The sequence below is a fragment of the Sarcophilus harrisii genome, chromosome 4 (genome assembly GCF_902635505.1).
Source record: "Sarcophilus harrisii chromosome 4, mSarHar1.11, whole genome shotgun sequence".
Lineage (NCBI taxonomy): Eukaryota > Metazoa > Chordata > Mammalia > Dasyuromorphia > Dasyuridae > Sarcophilus > Sarcophilus harrisii.
In genome coordinates this window covers 290349624-290377516 of record NC_045429.1, presented here as the reverse complement: position 1 = coordinate 290377516, position 27893 = coordinate 290349624, and the positions used below count along the sequence as shown (strand labels likewise).

At 41.0% G+C, this 27893-nt stretch overlaps 2 protein-coding genes across 4 annotated transcripts; both read left to right on the top strand.

Annotated features, from left to right (window-relative positions):
* Positions 1–4139: 4139 nt before the first annotated feature.
* On the top strand, positions 4140–6662 carry TMEM107 (transmembrane protein 107). Of its 3 annotated transcripts, none has more exons than XM_012548701.2 (5): positions 4140–4295; positions 5496–5563; positions 5726–5826; positions 6171–6267; positions 6399–6662. In XM_012548701.2, exons 1-5 carry the CDS (start codon positions 4215–4217, stop codon positions 6466–6468), a joined length of 417 nt encoding a protein of 138 aa, XP_012404155.1. In that variant the 5' UTR covers positions 4140–4214; the 3' UTR covers positions 6469–6662. The 3 variants fall into 3 exon arrangements, with proteins under 3 accessions (XP_012404155.1, XP_023358505.1, XP_003768773.1); XM_003768725.4 differs by lacking the exon at positions 4140–4295 and adding an exon at positions 4476–4902; XM_023502737.2 differs by lacking the exons at positions 4140–4295; positions 5726–5826; positions 6171–6267 and adding an exon at positions 4465–4902.
* Positions 6663–22804: 16142 nt separating this feature from the next.
* VAMP2 (vesicle associated membrane protein 2) lies at positions 22805–27682 on the top strand. The gene is made up of 5 exons (XM_031965474.1): positions 22805–22953; positions 24249–24369; positions 25095–25253; positions 25707–25758; positions 26015–27682. Exons 1-5 carry the CDS (start codon positions 22832–22834, stop codon positions 26029–26031), a joined length of 471 nt encoding a protein of 156 aa, XP_031821334.1. The 5' UTR covers positions 22805–22831; the 3' UTR covers positions 26032–27682.
* The last annotated feature ends 211 nt before the right edge of the window (positions 27683–27893 follow it).

Here is a 27893-nt window from a genome sequence, read left to right as displayed (position 1 = left end):
CCTAGTGTTTCTCTATCAGAGCAACTTCCCCAGATGATGACTATGGGGGCTGAACTGTTTAGTTGGTGCTACTTCCTGGGCTCTAGTGCTTTCTTTGTTACCAACAATTATTTCAGTGTAAAGGAAGGTGAGCCCCTTTCCTGCAATGATTTCTTTTTTCAATGATGGTAGCTGGGCTTGAAAGCAGGTTTGGTAGTTTAGGAGTACCTCTATTCCCAAGGCTCCTGGACCAGGAGTCTCCTAGGCTACTTCTAGTATAATATGGGGAGATTATAGTCAAGGTTGTATTGGTATTTTGGTTTGTCTGTATATCTTCTTTCTCCTTAACGTACCTTGTTGCTTCAGAACTAGAGAAAATAGCATTATTATGAAGGAAAAAGGTAAAATAAATTAACGATGATTTTTTTTTTTATTTATTTAATAGCCTTTTATTTACAGGATATATACATGGGTAACTTTACAGCATTAACAATTGCCAAACCTCTTGTTCCAATTTTTCACCTCTTACCCCCCCCACCCCCTCCCCTAAATGGCAGGATGACCAGTAGATGTTAAATATATTAAAATATAACTTAGATACATAATAAGTATACATGACCAAAACATTATTTTGCTGTACAAAAAGAATCAGACTCTGAATTATTGTACAATTAGCTTGTGAAGGAAATCAAAAATGCAGGTGTGCATAAATATAGGGATTGGGAATTCAATGTAATGGTTTTTAGTCATCTCCCAGAGTTCTTTTTCTGGGTATAGCTAGTTCAGTTCATTACTGCTCCATTAGAAATGATTTGGTTGATCTCGTTGCTGAGGATGGCCTGATCCATCAGAACTGGTCATCATCTAGTATTGTTGTTGAAGTATATAATGATCTCCTGGTCCTGCTCATTTCACTCAGCATCAGTTCGTGTAAGTCTCTCCAGGCCTTTCTGAAACGTTGATTTTTTTTTAATGGAAGGGAAGGGGAAAGAGAGAGAAGAGAGAGAGAAAGGGTGAGATCAGTAGAATAGATTAGGTATATAACATTCTTTTTTTTTTTTTTTCTTCCCAAAGTGGGGTTAAGATGCTTTCACTTACTTTTATTATTTTTCCCCACATTTTAATCAATATTCAATAAACATTTTATTAGATGTCTACCATATGCCAGGCTCTGTTTTCAGTGCAGGGGATGCAAAAAATAAAGAATCTCTGCCTTCAAGTTGCTTACATTAGATATACAACATTCTGATGCAAACAAACAGAAGTACAGTGTTTGATAAACTCAAAGACCCCAGTTACTGATGAAGGACTCATTATTTAACTGCTGGGAAAGAACTGCTGGGAAAACTTGACAACAGTTTGTTTTCAGAAAAACATTTCGATTTTTATTTTTTTTTTTAAAGATTTTTACTTACAAAATATATGCATGGGTGATTTTTCAACAATGACCTTTGCAAAGCCTTCTATTCCAAATTATCCCTTCCTTCCCCCCACCCCTTCCCCTAGATAGCAGGTAGTCCAATATATGTTAAATGTGTTAAAATATATGTTAAATCAAATATATGTAAACATATTTATATTGTTATCTTGCTGCATAAGAAAAATTGGATCAACAAAAAAAAAAAACTGGAAAAGAAAACAAAATGTAAACAACAACAGAAAGAGTGAGAATGCTATGTTGTGGTCCACACTTAGCTCCCACAGACTTGACAACAGTTTGGCGACTTAACAACAGTTTGGCAGAAATTCAATTTAGATAACACTTCCCACCATAAATCAAGATAAGCTCCAAAAGTAGACACGACATAGATATTAAAAGTCATGTCATAAACAAAGAAAAAGATCAAAAAAGAAATTCTCTTTCAGATCTATGGGGAAGAGTTAATGACTAAACAAATGATAAAGGACATCAAGTGAGATGAAATGAACAGTTTTTTATATAAAATAAAAACATTTTTACACAAATTTAACAGGAAATATTAGATAGAAAACAGATAATGGAGAAAAATCTTTGCAACTAATTTCTCTGATAAAGGTCTCATTTACCAGATATATGGAACCAATTCAAATTTATGACTAAGAGCTATTCCTAAAGATAAATGATCAAAGAATATGAACAGGCCTATTTCAAAGGAAGAGATCCAAGTTATCAGCTATCATATGCAAATACTTTAAATTTTGCATTTTAGAAAAATTAAAAAGCAATTTTTGAGGTTCAATCTCACATCAAATCAGACTAGCAATTATTTTTTTAAAAAAGGAAAATAATAAACATTGAAAAAGCTTTGGGAAAAACAGGCACACTAATGTAGGACCGGTGGAGTTGTGAATAATTCTGCCCAGAAAACTATTAAACTCTACATACCTTTTGAACCAACTATATAACTACTAGACTACCCCAAAGAAATCAAAGGAAAAAGGACCTATATGTACAAACATATTTATAGCAGTTTCACTATGGAAGACAAAAATTGGAATCTGGGGGCAGGATCCTTCTATTGAACAATGACTAGACAAACTATGGTATGTGAATTATGGGATATTATTGAGCCTTAAGAAATAATGAAATGGATAATTTCAGACTAAACTGGGAGAACCTCTCTAAACTTTAGAAGTTTGATCAACACAATGACAAACTACCCATCCAAAAGAATGAAGATAAGCTACTCACCTCCTGACAGAGGGATTAACTTAAGTGGCATGAAAGAACATATATTTAAATTTGTTTTGCCAGACTACGTAAATATATGTTGAACAATTTTTTTTTTGGCCCAATTGAAATTTTTTCAAAGTTGCCCAAGGTGGGAGAGTAGAAAGGGCAGAGTAATGAAACAACAAAAGAGGTCTATTCTGAAAAATAAAAAAAGCAATCTTTATTTTTATTTTTAAAATAATTATAACTTTTTATTGACAGAACCCATGCCATGGTAATTTTTTACAACATTATCCCTTGCACTCACTTCTGTTCCGATTTCTCCCCTCTCTCCCTCCACTCCCTCCCCTAGATGGTAAGCAGTCCTATAGATGTTAAATATATCACAGTATATTCTAGATACAATATATGTGTGCAGAACCGAACAGTTCTCTTGTTGCACAGGAAGAATTGGATTCAGAAGGTAAAAATAACCTGGGAAGAAAAAAACAAACATGCAAACAGTTTACATTCATTTCCCAGTGTTCTTTCTTTGGGTGTAGCTGCTTCTGTCCATCATTGATCAATTGAAACTGAATTAGGTCTCTTTGTCAAAGAAATCCACTTCCATCAGAATACATCCTCATATAGTCGTTGTTGAGGCATATAATGCTCTCTGGTCCTGCTCATTTCACTCAGCATCAGTTCATGTAAGTCTCTCCAAGCCTCTCTGTATTCTTCCTGCTGGTCATTTCTTACAGAACAATAATATTCCATAACATTCATATACTACAGTTTATTCAGCCATTCTCCAATTGATGGGCATCCACTCATTTTCCAGTTTCTGGCCACTACAAACAGGGCTGCCACAGTTTGGCACATACAGGTCCCTTTCCCTTCTTTAGTATCTCTTTGGGAAAAAGCAATCTTTAAAAAGAATATAAGTTTTTCGAGATCTAGGACGACTGGTTTATTTTTTTATTTGCACAGTCATTGTTTAGCACTTTTAGCAAGGTAAGCACTTAGTTTTCCATTCCTTCCTTCCTTCCTTCCTAACACACAAACTCCTTAAAAGCGGGGAGGCCTAGTTTTTTGTTTTAGTATTTATTCTCAGCGCTTAACAGTGCCGGCATTTGGTGAAAGCTTAATATTTATTCATTCGCAGTTATTAAATAAACCTGTGGGGAATAGATAAGGCGAAGAACTTACAGGAATGCATGAATTCTTTTTCTGTATTTTATGATTTCTGTGTTTCCCCTATGACCTGTATAATATGTGCAGGCTCATATCTACTTGAGCCTTGGCCAGCTAGAAACATATTTACTTAACCTGAGCTGATGACATTTATTGGTATTTGACATTTATCGATATTTAGTCTATTAGCTGGACCACTGTCTGCTTGATTAAGCCTGAAGGCCTGACTTTGTTTCCCTGAGATTTCAGGGAAACAGAAACCTTCCATTCCAATCTCCCCAAATGGCAACAACCAATTAGACGCCTCCCCCTCCCCTTCTCAATGCTCTCTTACTTGTGATGCAATCTCTTGCATAAAAGCCATGTTCGTTAGCCCTCCTACCGCGAGCTTTCTCTTTCTTATCTCGCGATGGGACTGCTCATCCTCCGGAGGTTTTCGATACACAACTTTTCTGCCTTCTGCTGGGGGATCTCTGAGTGGTCATTTTGGGTAGGGGTCTTCTACATCCCTCACAACCTCAAGGAAAAGGCCCGGTGCTAGGAGTTGGGGATATGCATAGACAAATCATTCAAGTGCTCTGGGAACTTGGTTTAGTAGGAAGGTGACAGTAAAGATGGCATGTAAGTGAATCAGAGTTAACAAGGGTGAGGTAAGGACCGGGAGGCAGCGGGACTGATTTAATAGAGACCAGGGCAAATCCTAACAGGACAAAGGCCAGTGTCGGGGGAGGAGGCCGCGCACACACGTTTATATGCGAGAATCCCTTCATAGGTAGGGATCCCGCGCCAAGAAAGCTGCTTGCTACGGTTTAGTAAGGGGCCGCTTTAAATTCAGTGTCTCGCAGTGTAATTGCTACTTCTCGCGAGATTTTTAGGATAGTTTAGCCCACTATAATGGGAGAAAAAAAAAAAAAAAATCCCGCCGTTGCCATAGGCAACCGGGAGGCAACGCCGAGGTGCAGGAAAGAATTGTAGGTCCTTAAAGAGTCCGACGCAGGCCCTCGGAAAGCATGGGGCAGGTCTCTGGACTAGTGCCCTCTCGTTTTCTGACGCTGCTAGCTCATTTGGTGATCGTGATAACCATCTTCTGGACGCGGGTAAAATAACCTCTCCTCACAGCCTTTTCCCTTCACTTTCTTCGGGTCACCTCGCCCCCTTTCCTTGGCCCAAGGTTTGGCCGGGTAACGGAAGTCGCGCGTGTCTGAGATAAGCCAGAACTACTTTTCTCCCCGGGCCTGCGCCTGCCCCTTTCTTTACTCTCCAACCTGTGGCTTCTGCGCTTGCGGTTGCAAAACCTTAACCGTTTCTTTTCAGAAATATTCTCCCACCTCCTTTAACGAGTTCTTCTTTCTTCCCTCCCTAAGTGCAGTGTGGAAGGGCTCCCTGTTAGAGGCTGTTGGTGCATCCTGAGCCGCTCCTACCTGGGAATCAGGAAATCATTCTGCTTCAGGATTTAGTATTTCCCTTGTGTGACTTTAAGGACTCTCGGTCTGTGGACCTTAATTTGTTCCCCAACAAAAGAAAGTGGTTGAGTTTAATGAACCGTTGGTCTTTTAAGGACCTCTCTCTAGTTCTCCGTTTCATGGCTGAATGAGAGGAAGGGGCAGACCCTGGCTTCCCTGCCACTATCATTTCTTTTCTACTCTGGCTTACAAATCTTGTTTATTCCTGCTCTTTTTTCCTCCCTTAGGATGACAATATCCGAGCCAGTTTGCCCCCCAGTTTCACTTCCGACCAGTATAAGAAGGAGGATTCTGAGTGAGCCAACTAGGGTGGATGGGAGAGTGTGGGAGGCCTCCCCTCCCCCACTTTGGTTTGGGGTGGAGGAATTGAGCTGTTCTGGAAAAAAATACCTGGAAAGGGGGGGAGGGGCTCCTGTTTGGGAAGGGTGGACTCCAGGACTTCTCTGTCCCCACTTAGGCTGGTCACTGCTCTCTCCATTACATTGGGCCTCTTCCTGATAGAACTGGCAGGTTTCTTTTCAGGCGTGTCCATGTTCAACAACACCCAGAGCCTCTTTTGTATCCTTTCAACTTACTCTTTACCCTGGTGGCCAATGGCATGGTTTCCTAGATCAAGGGGTGCTAGGCCTGGGCACGGTATGGATCTCTGATTTGACTTGGCACAAGATGGAGCCTCTTGTAACATGGCGGTCACAAAAACAGTGGTCGAGGAGAAGGAAGGAAAGAGAGTAAAACATCTCTGCTCCTAAAAACCTGGTTTAATTTGCTGGCCAGGAAAGGAAGCGAAGTTTCCTCCCGTTCGGTGCCAGAGGACCTAGTCCTGCTGGGAGATTGCCCAACTTCTCCCAAGTATGCTGGGAAATGTAGTTCTAGTGGTTTTTTTTTCCCTGACTCAGCATAAGCTATCGCGCTGCATTGTTGCGCAGCTGTGTCTTTGGCCTTCTTCGTCTTCGAGTCTTGGGAGTGCTCCACCTATTGGTACATCTTCACCTTCTGCAGGTGTGGCATTTGAGGGCAGCTATCCTTGGCAACACTTTCCATATTTAAGGGATGCTCTCGAATAGGGTGTGGATTTGGGGGCTGGGAATCTTTCTTAAGAGGAAGTCTTTGATCACACCTCCCTCTCGCAGTGTTCTTCCAGCTTTCACTGAAGTAATAATGTTCATCACTGTCTTCGTGTTAAAGAAAAAATCCTTCTGATTCTACAAATGTGGGGCAGAAGACCGGAAAAGGCTTTGCAACCAGCTCTCAGTCCTTGGAGAAAACATGGGAAGAGTAATGGTGACGGAGTTTGGGGAACTCTCTTGCAATGTTTTTCTCTCCTCCGAATTTGGACACAATGACTTTGTATCTTATGCTTTGTAATAAAACTAAACTTTTGTAGTATAACTAAAGCTGGTGAAACACTAACAAAGGCCATTAGGTGCTGGCCATATCATACACAGAAAAGAAGAGCTAGATGACCAGGACGTTCTGGAAGAGGAACTTGGTGCTTTCCCATCCACTGCAGGACCTTAAAGTTACTGGTATCCCTTTTTTGAGGATTGTGGTCTAAATCCCAGGAACTGAGACAAATGCAGCCAGTGACAACATGGGTCATGGGGGCTTTAAGCAAAGGAAAGACATGAGGCTTCTTTCCTTATGGGATAAATGAAGTTAAGATTAGCTTCTTTAGATTGTGGTGAAGATGGAACAGTCCCTCATTGTGTGAGGACTTGAGGAAAGGCAATGCATGAGATCACTACTTTGGGTAGATCGGGTTAGAATGTTCCATGACTCCCAGAAAATATTCTTTATTGTTAGTAAGACTTGCCCTGAGTGGATGTGACTTCTTCCCATCTGTAAAATGAGCAATACTTAGAACCACCCAGATTATGTATCATAATGGACAATCTCAGGACCCTGATTAACTGTGTGACCTTGGAAAAATCTCTTAACCTTTTTTATGCCTGTTTCCTCATCTCTGTGTAAAATGGAGTTATTATGAGGAAATGGGCAAATGGTGTCCTGTCTCCAGAGAGTGAAGGAAGTCAAGAGTTCATTTTTATAGTATAACCCAAATCTTCACTCTTTCCAACAGGATTGGAATGAGACATACCACTTTAGAAGGCAAGAGTGACACTCCCCTAGGAAGGATTAATAGTGCTTGAAGAGAAGATGGGAGGGAATGGAACACCTTGGGGCAATGAGATAGGAATGGAAGAAGCACCAGAGTCTGAATTTGTATTCCAATTTTGTTCTGGATTTGGGGTAAATTATTTTATCACTGTATAATCTTGGTTTCATTTGTAGAAGGAAGACATTGTCCTAGATGAACTCTAAGATTACTTCGACTTTTAAATTTCTGAATCTTAACTTTGAAATGAAAAATTAAAGCATGGTCCTATTTTATCCCTAAATATTAAAATAAAAGCAAAAAGAAATTGGGAACTATGGGTCGAGAATTTTTTTGCTGAATTTCCCCCCCTCTTTTTTCAATTTTTGTTAAAAGGAATATCATTCTTTATATTCCTATCTAAAAGGGATGGGATGGTTATATTAGGAAATATAATGTAAAAACAGCAACAATAAAAACTTGCTATTAGTCAATAATCAATAAGCATTAGATGTCTATTATGTGCCAGACTAGGAACCATATATAAATGCTAAGAATAAAGCAATTCTTCCTAAAATGTTTCTATATTAATACCTTGTATCTACATAACACTTCTCTGTACATGTTAGGGTCTTTTTACAACGGTCAAACCCAGTGCAAACAGGAAGAAGTCTGAAAGTGCTTTGAGGTTCCCAGAAGTAATTTCTGTGACCAAGAAACTGCCTAGTGAGCGGGATTCTGCTCATATCGAAGTAGCCTCATTAATGGGGAATATCTTCTTCCCCGATTGGCTGTGCATGTGACCTTAAAGATCTTTCTTAAGCCCCATGCAGGAAGAGGATAGTCTTATTGTCCTGGGAGAGTTGAGTGAATGGATAGATAAGAGGTAAGGAGCTTGATAGTGAGCACATGGGTCTCCTGCAGACCTGGTGTTCACTTGGGAGTTAACAGGTCCGGGCAATATATGAGCAAGTATAATAAAAGACTAAGTTTTGCCATGGCTGTTCTTGAGCTCACTATCGGTTATTAAACTATGGTTTATAAAATCATAGCCAGAGACCTCTGAAGATCTCAGAAGAGGTAAGCTGGATTATTGATTGACACTGCAAAAGGTCAGTGGCCAGAGGATTCTCTGAAGCCTTGGGAATTAGGAGAGACTGATAATGTAAAGAGCTGCAGAGTAACACTAGGACATTCCTAAATGAAGTGACTGCCCAGAGTTAAGTATTCTGCCCTTTAATGTACACATGATTCTTTTTCTCCCAGAGACAATTCTGTGAAATAGATATTAGCTCTTGTTTTAGAAATGAGAGCTTGGTCTAGTCATTTGGCTAATAGAGGTCTTGAGTCAAGACTCAAACCTAGATCTTTATGCCTAAACTATTTGCCACACCCAAAAGCTACTTCACCCCTCAATATTGTTTTTTAAAATTATCAGTCATCTCATTTACACTCAAAATATATAAGCTCTGTGATAGAACACTAAACTTGGGATTCAGGAATTAGATAAGAAATTCTGACGTATTCTTGAGTTGTCAACAAGCAAAGTACTTTATTTGAGGTCCTGAGGATACAAAGAAGGGCAAAAACACTTGATTTCCAAGTCTAATGCGGGATAGCATATAAACAATTAGGGCACATAGGTTACATAAAAAGTTGCCTTTATATACCTATATGTTTGAACATGTGTCTTATTCTTGCCCTCATTTGGTTATAAGCTCAAGATCATTTGGTCTTCATTGGATTTAAGCAAAAGATCTGGAGGAAAATCCTGGCTATGCCATTCATTATGTGTTCTTAAGCAAATTGTAATGTCCAGGCTAGCTCTCTGGAGGACCTCAGGATCCGTCCAAGTCCTTGGTCTTTAGGTGGAGAAGTGAAAAAGGCAGGAGAGCTACCATGTGGCTAGTCAAAGATGGAGTCGGGAATCTGAAGTTTGGAGCCTGAAGTGGCTGTAGCCGAAAGAACATCTTCTGTGTCTGAGACTCCCTTAAATAAGTCAGTATGATTACATCACTACAGCACACAGAGCACACAAACCATTACATCACCATAGAAAACCATTATCTCACACTGAGTAGGTATTCAACCACAAGCACCATGCTGTCCTTGATTCAAATATACCTCTTCAGAGTTTCAGCCTTCTACATCTTCTGCTTTTTTTGTTTTAGAACACAGGTGATCATACCCTCCCTGACTTCTCAGGAAGGGAAGTGAGAACCCCAAAAAAGAGGTGATCATACCCTCCCTTACTTCTCAGGATGGGAGATGAAAACACCAAAGGGAAATGGGGAATCAAACCACATATTGTTGGCAGTTTTCCTCTGGGATGAAATTAAAACAGGTAGACATAAATCCATCAGCATGGGAGGTATTACACAAGCACATAATATAATTCAGGCTAGTAGTGATGTAACAACATGAATCAACCTAGTGATATAACAAACGATATGAATGAATATATATGCCCATGCCTATAAGTCCTAGAAGGAGGGTATATAAATTAAAATTGCACATATACCTCCTTCAGCAGCCAAAATATAGTCCAAAACTAATCTATTGTCCATTGCTTCATATGTCAGGGAATCCAATGATTCCTGCAGATTTTGAAGTCCTGCAATAGTCTTATCATGTCTCAGGGAATCCAATCATTCCTGCTGGTTTTAAAGTCCTGCAGCAGTCTTAACAATTTTTGATGCTCATGAATCAAATACCATAACTGCCATGCTCTTTCAGTGGTGGGTACAGTCAGCGATGGAATCACCCAATGTTTCTTGGGTCTTCTTCATTTCAAAGGTTTGCTCTGTCTCTCTCTGATGGAAAAGGCAAATACAGCTCATTGGCACCCATCTGAGTCCTCCTCTATGTGTAGAGATACAAGCAAACCCTCTCTCCCAAGCAGTTAAGCTGTCTGATTCCTTCCATTCACCACTTTCTGGATCTCTCCACATCACCTGGTGATTATCTAAAGATAATGGAGCTTCTGGTGGGTTATAAAACCTGTCTGCTGGAGCCAGTGCATTTTTATCAAAAATCAAAAAATTAATAGTGTAAAGAGCTAAATTTAAAAGTTCTCTAGAGTTACCTGTGGCTCCCCCTTTCTTTTGTTTTTGGAGGAGCATCTTGATGTTTCTGTTTCTCTTCTCTACTATTGTTTGTCCTCGAGGAATAAAAGGTATGCCAGTAGTGTATAAAATCTGATATTGTACACAAAAGTATGCAAAATGTTTAGAAGTATATGCAGTTCTATCTCTGTTTTTATTACTTTTGGCAGATCCATAATTGCAAAAGCTTGTATAAGGAATTCAGTGACCACTTGGGCTGTTTCTTTTGCTGCTGGTGTTGCAAAAGTAAATCCTGAAAAGGTGTCTACTACAACATGGATAAATGATGGAGGACCAAAAGATTTATAATGGGTCACATCCATTTGCCAAATGTTTTTCCCTGGAGGGAGCGTAGGAGTGTGGAAAGGAAGGCAAGCTGTGTACAGGCTTCTACTATGCTCCTAGCTTCCTCTTTTGTTATCCCAAATTGCAAACATAAAGTTTGAGCAGTCTGATGATATTTAGAATGAGATTCTTGGGCTGCCTGAAATAAAGGAGTATTGGCTAACATCGTTAGAAGGCTATGCCTTTGAATTTCCATAAAAAATAGGATTTGGAAGTCCACTGTAAGAGTGGACATGCAAGATATAAATCTTACCTGGGTGCTTTCTCACTTTATCTTGAAGTTCCTTAAAGAGCTGATATATATTAGAAGCTACAAATTTTATTTGGGCTGTGACAATTCTTTGTGCCACTCCTACTGAATAGGGTAAATCAGATATATTTACATCTTCTGGATAATAAGTAAAAGCTAGCATGATTGCATACAATTCATTCTGCTGAGTGAATTGAAAAGGAGTTCTGACTACTCTCTTTATAGTTAAGTCATGAGTGTATACAGCACAAATATTATGTTTGGATGCATCTGTAAAGATAGTTGGTCCTTCAATAGGAACCTTAGAAACCTTTTCTTCAAAAATCCATTGCCAATTATGTAATAGTCTGATTATCTTTAATGAAGACCCGTGTGTAAAATTTGGAGCCGTGGCTAATAAAATTTGCCAATCTGGGATGGCTTCACAGCATACATTAATTTGTTCATTGGTATAAAAGGTGCATATCTTGTCAGGTCTTATCCCAAATAATTATACTACTCGCTTAATAGCCTTTAATAAAATTCTAGCCACAAGCACTGGATAAGGAGTAAGGATTTGTTCTGGTTGTGCTAGGAGGTTCACTCGCTCTAGCACACTGTGTCCTTGATGAAGGACTGCTGTAGGTGCCTTTTTTGTAGTAAAAACTAATATTTCCAAGGGTTTTTGAGTGATTTTTTTTTTAGTATTAGAATTGAGATTTTATTTAATTTGTTATTACACTTTTCATGGTACATAGTTTTCAAGCAAAGTTTATATAGTTACTTTTCAGGGAAGTGACTCTTATTCAGTTGTAGATTAAGTGAGATTTATTTTAAGTCTTTTTTTTTATTTCATAGCTTTTTATTTACAAGTTATATGTATGGATAATTTTACAACATTGACAATTGCCAAACCTTTTGTTCCAATTTTTCCCCTCCTTCTCCCCACCCCCTCCCCTAAATGGCAGGATAACTAGTAGATGTTAAATATTTTTAGTATAAATTAGATACACAATAAGTATACATGACCAAACTGTTATTTTGCTGTACAAAAAGAATCGGACTCTGAAATATTGTACAATTAGCTTGTGAAGGAAATCAAAAATGCAGGTGGGCATAAATATGGGGACTGGGAATTTAATGTAATGGTTTTTAGTCATCACCCAGAGTTCTTTCTCTGGGTGTAGCTGGTTCAGTTCATTACTGCTCCATTGGAAATGATTTGTTGATCTCATTGCTGAGGATGGCCAGGTCCATCAGAACTGGTCATCATATAGTATTGTTGTTGAAGTATATAAGGATCTCCTGGTCCTGCTCATTTCACTCAGCATCAGTTCAGGTAAGTCTCTCCAGGCCTTTCTGAAATCATCCTGTTGGTCATTTCTTACAGAACAAAAATATTCCATAATATTCATATGCCACAATTTATTCAGCCATTCTCCAACTGATGGGCATCCACTCAGTTTCCAGTTTCTAGCCACTACATAGAGGGCTGCCACAAACATTCGTGTACATACAGGTCCCTTTCCCTTCTTTATGATCTCTTTGGGATATAAGCCTAGTAGTAACACTGCTGGATCAAAGGGTATGCACAGTTTGACAACTTTTTGAACATAGTTCCAAACTACTCTCCAGAATGGTTGGATTCGTTCACAACTCCACCAACAATGCATCAATGTCCCAGTTTTCCCACATCCCCTCCAACAATCATCATTATTTTTTCCTGTCATCTTAGCCAATCTGACAGGTGTGTAGTGGTATCTTAGAGTTGTCTTAATTTGCATTTCTCTGATTAATAATGACTTGGAGCATCTTTTCATATGACTAGAAATAGTTTCAATTTATTCATCTGAGAATTGTCTGTTCATATCCTTTGACCATTTTTCAGTTGGAAAATGGCTTGACTTTTTATAAATTAGAGTTAATTCTCTATATATTTTGGAAATGAGGCCTTTATCAGAACCTTTGACTGTAAAAATATTTTCCCAGTTTATTGCTTCACTTCTAATCTTGTCTGCATTAGTTTTGTTTGTACAAAAACTTTTCAGTTTGGTATAGTCGAAATTTTTTATTTTGTGATCAGTAATGATCTGTGAGTGACTCTTTCAACCACATTGGGTAAAGCCAGTTCAATTCTCTCAAAGCCTCTTGAGCTTCTTTTGTAAGCTGGTGTGGTGAGTTTAAAGCACTGCCTCTCCCTTAAAATGTCATATAATGAAGTTATATTTTAATATATTTAACATCTACTGGTCATCCTGCCATCTAGGGGAGGGGATTGGGGTGGGGTAAGAGGTGAAAAATTGGAACAAGAGGTTTGGCAATTGTTAATCCTGTAAAGTTACCCATGCATATATCCTGTAAATAAAATGCTATTAAATAAAAAATAAAAAAAAAAATGTCATATAATGGTTGCAATTGATAGGTGGTTAAGCCTAAGACTGGACATGTTACGTGCATCCATTGGATATCAATTTCTGAAAGTCATTTAAGGTATTTAGCTTCTTTTATTTACAAGATATATGCATAGGTAATTTTTCAGCATTGACAGTTGCAAATCCTTGTGTTCCAACTTTTTCCCTCCTTCCTCCCACACCTTCCCCCAGATGGCATACCAATAAATGTTCAATATGTTAAAGTATAAGTTAAATACAATATATGTATACATGTCCAAACTGTTATTTTGCTGTATAAAAAGAGTTAGACTTTGAAATAGCATACAATTAACCTGTGAAGGAAATAAAAAATGCAGGCAGACAAAAATAGAGGGATTGGGAATTCTATGTAGTGGTTCATAGTCACCTTCCAGAGTTCTTTCGCTGGGTGTAGCTGGTTCAGTTCATTAATGCTGTATTGGAACTGATTTGGTTTATCTCACTGTTGAAGAAGGCCATGTCCATCAGAATTGATCATCATATAGTATTGTTGAAGTATATAATGATCTCCTGGTCCTGCTCATTTCACTCAGCATTAGTTCACGTAAGTCTCTCAGGCCTTTCTGAAATCATCCTGCTGGTCATTTCTTACCAAACAATAATATTCCATAATATTCATGCACCACAATTTATTCAGCCATTTTCCAATTCATGGGCACTCAGTTTCCAGTTTCTGGCCACTACAAAGAGGGCTGCCACAAACATTCTTGCACATACAGGTCCCTTTCCCTTCTTTAAAATCTCTTTGGGATATAATTCCAGTAGTAACACTGCTGGGTCAAAGGATATGCACAGTTTGATTAGCTTCTCTGTTCTTAAGGAAAGCACCTTATAAGCACCTTAGGATATAATTCATATCGTAAATATTGAAAAGGAGCCTGTCTTTGAATTTTTTCTGCAGCTATATGCAATTTGTAGTTCCTTAGTGTTTCTATGGTCTTTTGTAGACATGCTTCTGACATTCACTCCTCAGGTGCACAACCCAAAATATCATCCATGTAATATAATAACATAACTTCTGGAAATGCTTTTCTTACTGGAGTGAGAGTAGCAGCAACATGCATTTGACACATAGTGGGGCTATTTTTCATTTTCTGTCCATTAATTCTGTCAAACTGTCCATTAATATCTTTTATTAGGCTCAGCTAAGTTAACACTGGGCACTGAAAAGGCAAATCTTTTCATATCCTCCTTATCTAGAAGGATAGAATAGAAACAATCCTTAATGTCTATAAGTCAAAGAGGCCATTCTCTGGGAAACTGAGTAGGAGATTAAAGTCCAGGCTGAAGAGTTCCCATAGTTTCCATCTGTTCATTTACTTTTTCTTAAATCAGTTGATATCTTCCATTTTCCAGATTTCTTTTCTTTTTTTTTTCTTTTTTTTCTTTTCTTTTCTTTTTTTTTTTTTTTTTACAACAAATACAGGGAAATTCCAAGGACTTAAAGAAGGTTGTAAGTGTCCTTAATCAAGTTCCTGTACTATATCTAATAAGGCCTGAATTTTTTTCACTAGCTCAGGGCCATTGTTCTATCCACACTGGTGTATCAGTTTTCCATTGAATAGGAAGGTGAGAGTGTTGGCAGGCCTTCAACAGCAATCCTGCCTAAAAAGCCAAAGTACTCATTTGTAATCCTAATTATTGTAAGATGTCTCTTCCTCACAGATTGATGGGGATCTTTTCAACTACAAAAGGAGTAAAAACTCCTGTTTCACTTTCAAATGTCCATCTCAAAGGGGTATCACTAACTTCAGCTGCTATTGATCCTTCTAGGCCAGACATATAGGTGTCTGCCTTAATCATTGGCCAATGACTGGGCCAGCTGGCACCTCTAATGACTGTACAATCTGCATCCATGTCTACCAACCCTTTCAATGGTATCCCATTTACATACATTTACATGAGCATAGGATGATCAGCTGTAATAGCTGCAATCCAGAAAATTCCTGGATTCTGTTTCTGGGAATCAAATTCTGGGCAAATATCACCAGATTGCCTATTAGGAGTCTGTATCAGTAAACCTGATGCTACTATTTCTCCTGGTTGCTAAGTCACACATTGTCTACCTGTGTTAGTGACTGGGATATTATCTACACATTCCCCAGTTTCCCACATTAGTATATGGATAGACACTGTTTTGTAAGTACTCTTAGGAGGTGAAATGGTCAAGCTTACTTACTGTGCCTGGAGGCAAGGGATGTATAGGCTGAAGAGGATGAGATTTCACCTCTCCAGGAGATATCTCAGTAGTCCCAGTTGCATACAACTCTATTCTCCCCAATTGTAATCCCTTTCTCACATCATGTTGCTTCTCAGCTGATTGATCATGTCTCAGTACTGAACTTTTAAAGACTCTCTGGGTATAGCATCAGCTACCATTGTGCCCCAAGTGTTTTTTCCTGGGGCTCTAGGGCTGGGTCTCACATCCTATTTCTCTGAATCAATCTACATTCTAATGCCCAATGAAAGCCTCTGTTATATTTTGGACATGGGGTTTTGGGTCTTATTCTCCCATCCTGTTTTCTCATTCTATCTTTATGCCAACATTGAGCTTTCAAATGCTCTACTTTACCACATTGAAAGCATTGACGAGTCTCTCTGGAAGTCCCTTGTCAAAAGGGACCCTGTCTTTCCATGTTCGGATTTTGGGAAGTCTGCACCATAGCCTGGGTATAAAAGGTATTTGTGCCCACTGTGCTACAGCATCTTATCTCATCTAAAAGAGCATCCTTGTATAGTCCTAGTATAATTCTTCTATAAACTTCATTAGTATTTTCTTTAGCAAGTTGTCTTATCATAATTTCTGTTGCTACATTTTTACCAATAATTCATATGACAGCTGTCCCACAAAATCAACAAAGGGTTCATTTGGACCTTGTGCTACTTTTGTGAAAGCTTCCCCTCTATCTTGTCTTCCTGGGAGGGTGCCCCATGTTCTGATAGCAGCAGAAGCAATTTGTTCATAGGCTGTCAAAGGGTAATTAATCTGTGCTAAAGTGTCTGCATAAGGACCTACACCTGTTAGATGGTCAAAAGTGATTGGCATATTAACCCCAGGTTGCCTATTTAATTGGGCTTATATTCTACAGAGTTCACTCTACTCAGAAAGCCACGACAAGTCTGGCCAGGTTCTAAACATGTCCTTGCTATAGATTTCCAATCATTAGGGGTTAAAACTTCAAAAGCCAAATTCTCTAATAATATCTTAATATAAGACAATGTAGACCCATAAAGAGTTCAAGTCTTTGGAAATTTCCAGATTAAAAGTAGTGTATCTTCTTTTTTCTTGATCTGAAGAGTCAAACGCTTCAATCACAGGATATATTTCTTTTTTTTTTTTTTATTTTTTATTTTTTATTTAATAGCCTTTTATTTACAGGATATATACATGGGTAACTTTACAGCATTAACAATTGCCAAACCTCTTGTTCCAATTTTTCACCTCACCCCCCCACCCCCTCCCCTAGATGGCAGGATGACCAGTAGATGTTAAATATATTAAAATATAAATTAGATACACAATAAGTATACATGACCAAAACGTTATTTTGCTGTACAAAAAGAATCAGACTCTGAAATATTGTACAATTAGCTTGTGAAGGAAATCAAAAATGCAGGTGTGCATAAATATAGGGATTGGGAATTCAATGTAATGGTTTTTAGTCATCTCCCAGAGTTCTTTTTCTGGGTATAGCTAGTTCATTTCATTACTGCTCCATTAGAAATGATTTGGTTGATCTCGTTGTTGAGGATGGCCTGATCCATCAGAACTGGTCATCATCTAGTATTGTTATTGAAGTATATAATGATCTCCTGGTCCTGCTCATTTCACTCAGCATCAGTTCGTGTAAGTCTCTCCAGGCCTTTCTGAAATCAACAGGATATATTTCTATTCTCAAATCAGTGTATCCTGTCCTTCCTCTTTAGCTTTAATTAGTGCCCTTTGTAATCATGTCATAGTGGGTAGATAAAGTTGCTGCATAGGTGGTGCTGATGGTGTCACTGTCCCTCCCACTCCTCCTTCCTCCACCCACAAAAGCAAAATTGAGGGAGGATGGTCAGAAGATTGGGAATGCCCTAAGGGTGCCTGTTGGGTGTAACTAAGACTTGGGAGTCTTTAAAGTCAATTGTATTATATTGTACATAAGGAATATTTCTTCAGGAATTGAATCAGGACCCATAGCTTCATAATATTCAATTAGTTACTCTCCCACTAGTTACCACATATCTAAATCTAATTTTTTCCCCTTAGATAGCCAAGGACACGTGCATTTTAATATATTTAAGAGTCCAGTGATCTGCCTCTGAGTTACCAACAAACCTTGCTTTTTTATTAATCTAACTATGCATTCTACATACTTCCTTTGGGGTGGAGGAGGCTCTTTTCTTAATATTTGCCCCATTTCAGCTAAAAACCCAAAAGTGATTAGTTTAGCCCTTACCAAAGTTTCTTGTTTATCTATTTTTATACTCACCCTATTTCTGGGTCACAGGGACTTCTCCACTGAGCTTAAGATTGCATCAGTAGAACTGCTTTGTGCCCTGCTTTGAAAGACCTTGGGTTTCTAGTGCTCCACGTTTGTCTGCAAAAATAATGTCAAGGCTAGTTCTCTGGAAGACCTCAAGATCAGCCTGAGTCCTTGGTCTTTAGGTGGAGAAGTGAAGGAAGCAGGAAAGCTACCACATGGCTAGTCAAAGATGGAGTCGGGAATCTGAAGTTTGGAACCAAAGTCTTCTATGTGTCTGTGGCTGAGAACTGTGGCTGAGAGTATGTTCTGTGTTTGAGACTCCCTAAAACACCTCAGTATGATTACATCACTACAGCACACTGAGCAAGCACAACCATTACATCACCATAGAGAACCATTATCTCACACTGAGTAGGTGCTCAATCACAAGCACCATTCTGTCCTTGATTCGAGTATACCTCTTCAGAGTTCTGGCCCTCCATACATGACAACCTCCATACATGTCAATGAACAGCTGGATTAAGAGATTTTTAAGGTGATTCCAACTCTTAATATCCCATGATCTTAAAATGGTGTTTTATCCCCCTTATCTGCTTATTCTCCAGGTACTAACATAGCACCTTTGCATATTATAGTCACTATTGAATTTAACTGGAAGAGGGCAATAATATTTCTGGCCTAGGTAGTAGGAAAGTTAGTGACATCAATAGTGATAGGAAAATCACGGAGACTGATTTTTATGAGAAGATTCAAAACTGATATTATCCTATGTCCCACAGATAACTGGGAATATCAAACTAGAAATCAGGAAAGAGGGAAGGGATTTAAGAGTCATGTATACGAATACACACAGGTGATTTCAACTCATTAGAAGAAAGCACTTCCTATCAGTGAGAGCTAAAAATGCCACCCCAGAAAGCAACCCATCAATTGGGATGTTCAGTGGAGGCTAGGTGACCACTTGCCAGCAATGTCGTATAGTTCATGTAACCAGTAAGAAGGGAATCTTTGAGTCCTTCCACTTCACAGATCTAAATTTGAATATTTATTTCACAAAACTAAAAGATATTGGGATAAGGATTAATTTTTATCAATATACCTAACATATAGATCAGCAATAAGATTACAGTATTAATAAATTATTGTCTATTGATATTGATATATTATAAGGGCCTTATGCACTCAGAATAGCAGCAAACTAACACCTATGTTTTCTGTGCTATGTGCATAGCACTATACCATGCACAATTGGGAGTAACAAGTTTTCTTGGTAATAACACAACACAGAAGAAACTGAAGCCTAAGACACCTACCTATTATACCATTTTGGAAAGAACTATTCTGGTAATCAGAAAATTTAATTTTAATCCTGGGCAGCAATTTTTGTCTTAGGCAGGCAGCTAGGAAACAATAGCAGATAGAGTATTAGACTTGGAAGCATACACTAGCTATGTGACCCTGCACAAGTCTCTTGAACTTTCATCCTCAGTTTCCTCATCGGTAAAATGAAGCTAATAATAGCAACTACCTCTCAGGTTTATTATGAGAATCAAATTAGCTAACATATGTAAATGCTTTGCAAACCTTAATATATTATATGCATGCTAGCTATTTGGCAGTTGTGACACATCCACATCCTGTGGATGAGGAACTAGGGCCAAGAGAAGTTTAATGATTTGCCCAGAGAGTCACATAGCTTGTAAGTATATGAGGTAGAATTTGAAATCAGATCTTCCTAACTCCAAGTTCAGCACTATTCATCATTTCACTTCTTAATAAAATTCAAGCTTCTAGAGGACAGAGATTATTTTCCCCTTTCTTTGCATTCCTTAGCATGTAACACAATGTTCAGAATGTAGTTAAGTGCTTGTTGAAGTGACTACAACAATGCACAATCACTATAAAACACTGGAAAATAAATGTGAAATTAAAAACAAATTTGGTCCCAAAGAAGAACTATAAGGAAACACTTCCAGCTACTCCTGGTCATTGCCTATGGAACATTGCCTATAATGCCAGGGGTTTTGTTTTATGTAGATTGGTTTTAGAAATTTTTTTCTTCCTCTTTTCAAAAAAAATTATTCTTTGTTAAAAGGAATGGTCCTCTGGGATGTGGGAGAGAGAGCAAGAGAAGGATGGCGTTAATCTAGAAGATGTAAGAACAAAAGTTAGAAATTAAAATCTGTTTAAATCTTAGAAGTTTTGAGATCTGAACAGAGAGAGGAATCCATAGGAAAGAGGTACCATAAACATAGAAATAGCAAGACTTGACTATTGATTGGATACATGGGGTAGAGAAGTATGAGGAGTGACAAATGTTAAATTACTGAAAAACTGGAAGAACAGTATAATGCTTTTTACAGAAATGGGAAAGTTTAGAAGACACGTGGTTTTGGGGCAAAGATAATGAAATGAGCTTTGAAATTCAATATTTAAGGGGTGATGTTGCTCTGGGGAGAAACTGGGAATAGATATATAAATCTGACTCATTGATATAGAGAATTGGGAACAACCTTTGGTTAAGATTCATCCATGACACTGTGGACAGATCACCAGTCCTGGAGTTAAGAAGATTTGATTTCATCTCTAACTTCAGATACTTACTAACTGTGTGATCCTGGGCAAGTCATTTAAGCTGTTTGCCTCAGTTTCTGCAACTGTAAAATAGGGATAGCACCTAATTTTCAGGGGTGTTGAGAGTGACATGAGATAATTGCAAAGTGTTTTAGCATATAGTCATAATTATATATAGTGATAATGAATCAGTAAAGGAGACTGAGCAGGATTGACCCTCCCCAAGTGGTCAGTGGATCAGATATCAAACTATCTCTGAACTTTTAAAACAATATTTTGATAACTATTTCAATGTGATTAGTTTCTTTTGTAATCTATTTTATTTTATATGCCTACAAACATTAATCTGGGGAGTGCACAGACTTCATCAAGCTGTCAAAATGGTTGATGACAAAAAAGGTAAAATATTGGTTAAAAAGGAAGAGAATAAGGAGAGAATAGTGTCACAAAACACAAGAGAGGAGTAAGTAACCAGGAGGAGAGAATGGCCAACAATATCAAATGGAGCACATTAGCTGAGAAGGTTTGAAGACTAAAAAACAAAACACAACAAAAAAAAAAAAAACCCTCTCATTTAATTAAGATATTAATTGTTATTAAGATTAAGATATCATTGTTAACTTGGTTTATGGTTCCAGTCTACTGATGAAGTTGGAAGACAGGATATAAAGGTCTAGAAGTAAATAAACAGAAGTAAAGAGGGAATCTAAACGATGATAGCTTGAGGAGATGGTAGACTTTAGTGAAGATTTAAGGATGGGGTTTGAAGGTAATAGATGCCTCCTTTACCATCCAGTAAGTAGAGATATTGAGCTTTGATTGTGAATAGTTCTGGTTAGATTAAAAATCTGGATAGAGTAAAAAGCTCACACCCATACATTTCTTAGACTCCCCTCCACTCTGCTTTCCCTTTTCTCATCTGAGTTTCCTAGGGCTTCTGTATGCCAAAAGGACTAGGGATGAATCAGAAGTCTTAGATCTGAATTCTGAAAATGCCAGTTACTAGAGTTGTAATCTCAGACAAGTCACTACTCTGGAACTGTTTCCTCATTTGCAACATGGATTTTTGTTGTCACCCTGAGATGTTCTTTGAAATCCCTTTCAGTTCCAAACTCTCTTGATGCCCGTGTAGTTACAGTCACAAGGAATGGGGATCAAAATACAGGGATGGTGAGGCCAGACTTGGGGACAAATTGGACTTTCTTTTTCCTTTTGAATCCCCTTGAAGAAAACTGTCCTCTTTCTGTAAGGGTTGGATGTTAGGTCTGGGAGGTAGGGGGTTGAGTTAAGTCATCTAGGACAAAATAACTTAAGACTAGGACTTTGAAGAATGGACTATGTGTGGTTAGAGTCAAAGATTGGAGTTCTTTAATTTGGGGAACTGTATTGTTGGGTTGGGATATTCTTATGTTGGATTGGATGCTGAAGTGAGGGTGTATAGTGTGAAGTAGGAACTGGGGAGTTGTACAGTCTGAAGTTGGAATTTTATCATTCTAGAGGAGTTGGAATATTAGGATTCTAGTGTTTAGATCAGGGTTTAAGGCTTATCGCTAGAGTGAAATTAAAGTGTGGTATGTCAGTTGAAGTTTGTATATAGGAAGTTTAAGGTGATGAAAAATTGAATTGTTGGAACTTTGAGAGTTGGGGTACCAACTGTTCGGAGTCTTGGAAATTAGGGTCCTATACCCCGAGGTATTGGAAGGTTGGGGTGTATTATATCTGAGGTGAAGCTGAGCTGAGATATTGCAGGTTTAAGTGCTTGAAGCTTGGCATTTTGAATGATGTTTTTGGAAATTGGGGGATCAGGAATACTAAAGTTTTGGTTTGGGGATTTGAAGCACTGGAGTATCAAAGGAGTTTCAAGGGCTATTAAAACTGGGGGTCTAAGCTTTGGAGGGTTAATGACTTGGATGTTTTAGGTTAGAGATGCTGGGGCTTGAGAAAATGGTAAAGACTGAATTTTGGAACGTTGTAGTTTCGGGGTTGAGGTGTTGGATGTACTGTGTGATAATTTTGTACATTTGGGAATCTGGTAATAGGAGGATGGAGCTGAAGAATTTGGGGGCTGGGGAACGTTTGGGAATTTGGGATTGGAGATCCGGGGGAAGTTTGGGGGTTGGAGACAGGCGTCCGGGGGACGACCTGAATATTTGGGCAGGGGCGTTTTAGAGAGTCCTGAGCTCCTCTCAGGTCAGGGTCTCAGGAAGGGGGAGGGGAGGGAAGGAGCAGGGCATCCAACATGGCGGCACCTCAACCCCTTTTCCCAGCTCCCCCCTCCTTTCCTCCCCCGCCCGGTCTGGCCCACGGGTGCCCGGATGTGGGTGACGCGCGGCCGCCATCTTCCCGTCCCCAGGCTCGGCAGCACCATTCGGAGCCAGCGCGAGCCGGAGCCGCCGCCGCCGCTGTCCCCGCCCGCCCGCGCGCCCGCCCCCGCCATGTGAGTCTGCACCGCCCGGCGCCTGGCGCCGTCCCCCGGGCTACCTTGGGCTCCATCCCCCGGGCTATCTTGGGTCCCTGTGCACTGCCCGGAGCCACCCTCCGGCTGTTACTCCTTCCTCCTCCTCGTTGTCGTCGTCCTCCTCCTCCTCCTCGTCCTCCTCCTTCTCCTCGTCCTCCTCTTCCTCCTCCTCCTCCTTCTCCTTCTCCTTCTCTTTTTCCTCTTCCTCCTCCTTCTCCTTCTCCTTCTCCTTCTCCTTCTCCTCCTTCTCTTTCCTCCTCCTCCTTCTCCTCCTCCTTCTCCTCCTCCTTCTCCTCCTTCTCCTTCTCCTTCTCCTTCTCCTTCTCCTTCTCCTTCTCCTTCTCCTTCTCCTTCTCCTTCTCCTTCTCCTTCTCCTTCTCCTTCTCCTCTCCTTCTCCTCCTTCTCTTTTCCTCCTCCTCCTCCTTCTCCTCCTTCTCCTCCTTCTCCTTCTCCTCCTCTCCTCCTCCTCCTCCTCCGCCTCCTCCTCCTCTTTTTCCTTTCCCCCTCTTTCCCCCGTCCTCTTCCTCCTTCTCCCCGCAGCCGCGGCCGCCGCCGCCGCCCTCCCGGCGGTCCCCACCTCCGTGGCCCGCACCCTCTGGGAGCTGGGCCGGGCCGGGCCTGAGGGCGGTGAGAATGCTGGGCTGCAGCCTTTCGCGCCGCCGCCCGCTCCCCGCCTGTGCCTGCATTGTCCGTCCTGCCCCTTCCAGCGCGGCCGGCCGTGGGGGCGTCGCTTTTGCTTTTAGGGAAGGGGCTGGGTCGGAGCCGTCTAACCCTCCGGAGAACGAGGAGCTAGGAGCTAAAAATACCCGGGCCCAGAAGTGCCCAGGGATGCGGATCGAAGGCCTCGGCTGGGAGCCCCGAGTCCCCGCATTTATTATGGGACCCACCCCTGGAGATTCCCTTTCACCAGCCCAGCCCGGGTGACCCCAGCCTCTGTGCCTCACATGCCTGCCCCGGCCACCCTTCAAAGTCCCACTGCTCTTGGCAGTCTCCACCAACCTGCCCCCACCGCTCCCCCTCCCAGGCTGGGGGTCAGGGGCCTGTCCGGGGCCTTGAGAAGAGGAGGCCAGGAGTCACTACCACAGTGCTCTAACCCAGTCCCTCATTCTTTAGGGGGAACGGGGCTAAGAGAGGAGACAGACTCAGAATAAGTCTGGGAGGTCTTTTCTTTGAGAGGAAAGCTGGGGCCCTGGGAGAGGAGAGGCTCTGCAGAGTCTGCTGTGAAGGGCTGCATGTCCTTGTGTCAAGACACCTTTGCCACTTACACCCTCAGGTCTGCTCCTGCTACTGCCATGCCTCCTGCTGCCCCAGCAGGAGAAGGGGGCCCTCCTGCTGCTCCCCCAAACCTCACTAGCAACAGGAGGCTGCAGCAAACCCAGGCCCAGGTGGATGAGGTGAGCCCAGAGGAGGAGATGTAAAAGAAAGGGAAGTGGGGGAGGTTGAGGTGGTTAAGAACCGGTTGCCTTGTGATCAGTACCACGGACAGCTCACTGCTGTGTGCCTTGAAGTATATTGCATTGGGGTGGGAGGGAGGTTAGGATAAGAGGCACAAATGTTTTGTGTCAGCAGTGTTGGACATCAACCTCTGTCACGGTTGTCATGCCGGGTAAGTTAGTTAGCATTGCTCCTTTGCTTTACCCTTTGAGGTCCCGGCCTGATGTGTTGGGCTGTTGTACACTAGGCATGTAGGAGGTTTGTAGATAGTGGGTAAGTCTTATTGTTTGTTTTATGCCTTTCTGCCTCTTTACAAAGAGGTTTCTGACCTACACCCAGTGTGTCAGTGAGTTCTAACAGTATGTCCAAGGCATGTATCTGGATCAGCTGCTGGTATGCCCTTGCTCTGTGTCCCCAGTGGAGTACTGTATATGCATTATGCCTTAAGCATGTGTCCCTGGAATTATTTACTCTGTGTTTCTGATAGTTTCTCACATCAGGTTATAGTCAGCCCAAGATCTGTGTCCTAGTATATACCAGATGTATGTCCTTGGGGTGTTGCCCTATTTATGTGATGCTTTAAGCTTTTTCCTGGTATAGTTTGTGACATATTGTTGGTATGTTGCTTGTGTGAATCCATGGCACGAGTTTAAATATGTCAACCCTCTCCCCCTCCATTGTCTAGGTGGTGGATATCATGCGGGTGAATGTGGACAAGGTTCTAGAACGGGACCAGAAGTTATCAGAACTAGATGACCGTGCAGATGCCCTCCAGGCTGGGGCTTCCCAGTTTGAGACAAGCGCTGCTAAACTCAAGCGTAAATACTGGTGGAAAAACCTCAAAGTAAGGAGGCTGGAGGAGGGGATAGGGTGGTTCCACAGGGTGGATTAACCAGGAGAGGCATCTGAAGGAATGGAGGAAAGTGTTCTTAGGCCTGATCAACACTTAATTAAAACTGTGACCTTGGGTGAGTCACTTCTTTCTGAGTTTCAGTTTTCTTCTCTCTAAAATGAAGGGGCCACATTAAGTGATCACTAAGATTCTTCTCTGCCCCCCTTGATATATTGTAGGGTTTTTTTTTTCAGGAAATGATTTGGAGGGTGGGAAGTAGGTAGAGCTTGGTGCTTTGATCTTTTCCCCTACTAACTTAATTATGACCCCCTCTCCTTCCCAATCCCTCTTCTTTTTCTCCTTCCTCTCCCTTTCTTCTCTTTTCCTTTTTTTCTTTTTTCCCCCTCATCTTTTCTTTACCTCCTTATTTCACCTTTTTTCCCCTTCTTTCTTCCTTTCCCCCAGATGATGATCATCCTTGGAGTGATATGCGCCATCATCCTCATCCTTATCATTGGTGAGTGGGAAGTTGAGGGAGGAGGTTCACATACTATGGTCTAGGAAGAAAAAGAAACAGTCTTTTCATTCAGCCCCTTATAAGATCATGAGTCCCACCAGCACCCCCAAGTTTGCCCTCCTGACAAAGACTGATGAAACTCTGAGGGTGGGGGGGCTGGGGAGAACTAAGGAGGGCTAAGTATAAGTGAGAGATTCCCCCAGCTGGGGAGATATGGACCAAACCTGACCCTAACACTCTTTGGGTCTCTCCACAGTTTATTTCAGCACCTAAGCCCACAGCAGGAGCTGTCCCTGCCCGGGAGAGGGCTCCCTCCCCTCCATGGCTCTCCCCCTCTCAGCCATATCTTCCAGCCCCTTTTCCTGTCCCACCTCCGGTGTGTCTGCGTGTGTGTGTCTCCCCTTGTAAATAGCCAGCTGTTATTTATACATATATAATATTATATATATTTGGTCTGTTTGTAGTTTTATTACTAGAAGATTTTTTCTGGTTGTTCTTAACTTCTCTCCCTTGCTCATCACCCTTTTTTTTTCCTCCTAACTCTTCATTCCTCTACTTTTATTTTGACCCACAGTCCCCTCATGTGCATTTGCTATGCAACATTCTCTATTCTTCCATCTTCCTTTTTGCCTGGATTTAGCTATTCATCTCTTCTACCCATCTCTTTCCACCCAGGGCCTAGGGCTCCCCCTTATTTATGGAGTATCCAATCATTATGGACTGTGACAAAGATTCCCTTAGCCACCTTTTCCTTCACAGTGTCTCCTGGGAGCTTTGAGCATTTAAATTAGCGTGTCATTTACATAGCCAACCATACCCTTTTGGGTTTGCTTTTCAGTCATTCCTGCCTCCTGACCTATATTGGGTCTCCCTCTTTTACCCATGAAACATACCTATGGGTCCTCCAATTTTACCCTTATTTGCACGACATTTACATAAGTGAGGGGTTCTTTGATTTTTAACACATGGGGGCCTGTGGCCTCCCCCCATTCCATTTTTTTCACCATCCATTTCCTTCTAACTCTTATCTATCATCATCTTTTCCCAATTCCTTCTTCCCACAAATGCCTCCCCACTCTCAACCCCACAGCTGGTATGTAAGTGTCTTAAAGTTAAATGTTTTGATGGACCAATAATTCTGCCACTTGGGGGTCTCCACATTCCTACTCCCCATATTTGGTAGGGGGGACTCACTGACATTCTCAAAAGAGTCCCCCTCACCTGCCCTTCCCACCCCAGCTGGGATGAATTGGGGAACCCTGTTACATTCCGATTCTTATCTAGGAGGGGAGGCTACCAGCCAATAAGGGCTGTCACTGCCGTGGGGAGTCTGGTAAGGGGGCTGAGGAACACCTCACAAGTCCTCCATGGACCTCCTCCCCTCCGAACCACCTCCTTGTGGAGAACAGAGCTGAGAGCCCACCCTGGTATTCTGGGGAGGGTTTGCAAAGTCCTGTCATTGCCCACCTCCCTTGGATGCCCCCCTGAATTCAAGGAAAGGGGAAATAGTCATTGCCAGAATGTGTTGTTGGGGGTGGAAGAGACATTTTATCCCTTCCTCTCTCCAAGGGAAGAAGGAAATGGTTCCTGTGAGGTCCTCTAAGATAAGGGGAGTTAGTGGTTGAAGGAGAAGGGTCAAAAAGTCTCTTTAAATGGCACAATTTGGGGAGAACATGGAGGGAAGGATATAATCCTTTTACTTGCCACTAGACCTCCATGTTCCTCCATTCTACTTTCTGGGAGGTTGAGAAGAAAGAGAGCTGCCTACTGGGTTGGGGGTGGTGGAGATGTGGGGGTGGGGTATTGTTCTAGACCCCCTCCTCATTCCCTATCCCTACCCTGCCCCATTCAGTACCCCCAATTCTGTGGCAAATCCAGATTGTGAAAATGTACAATAAATAAATGTGTGATGAGAAACCAAATAGTGTTTGTCCATCTTTGTTCAGGCTGGGGAACTTGGCTTTTCTAATGTGAGGGGGACACAGGTTGGCTATGCAAATGGAGAAAGTGAGAAAGATTAGACTCTTGCAGAGAGAGGGGAAGAATGGTTAGCTTAAGGCTAGGAGAGAGGGTTGTTGGGAGAGAAAGCTAGAGAAAATGAGCAAAAAAGGATACTGCGCAAGCAAGACACTTGA

Excerpts from the sequence above, each read along its gene's own strand:
- TMEM107 (XM_003768725.4), top strand. The coding sequence starts at position 4,816 with ATGGGGCAGGTCTCTGGACTAGTGCCCTCTCGTTTTCTGACGCTGCTA. Across the intron at positions 5,564-5,725 it reads TATAAGAAGGAGGATTCTGA|GCTGGTCACTGCTCTCTCCA; the intron begins GTGAGCCAACTA and ends GTCCCCACTTAG. Across the intron at positions 5,827-6,170 it reads CAACACCCAGAGCCTCTTTT|CTATCGCGCTGCATTGTTGC; the intron begins GTATCCTTTCAA and ends ACTCAGCATAAG.
- VAMP2 (XM_031965474.1), top strand. The coding sequence starts at position 22,832 with ATGTGGGTGACGCGCGGCCGCCATCTTCCCGTCCCCAGGCTCGGCAGC. Across the intron at positions 24,370-25,094 it reads CCCAGGCCCAGGTGGATGAG|GTGGTGGATATCATGCGGGT; the intron begins GTGAGCCCAGAG and ends TCCATTGTCTAG. Across the intron at positions 25,254-25,706 it reads ACTGGTGGAAAAACCTCAAA|ATGATGATCATCCTTGGAGT; the intron begins GTAAGGAGGCTG and ends CCTTTCCCCCAG.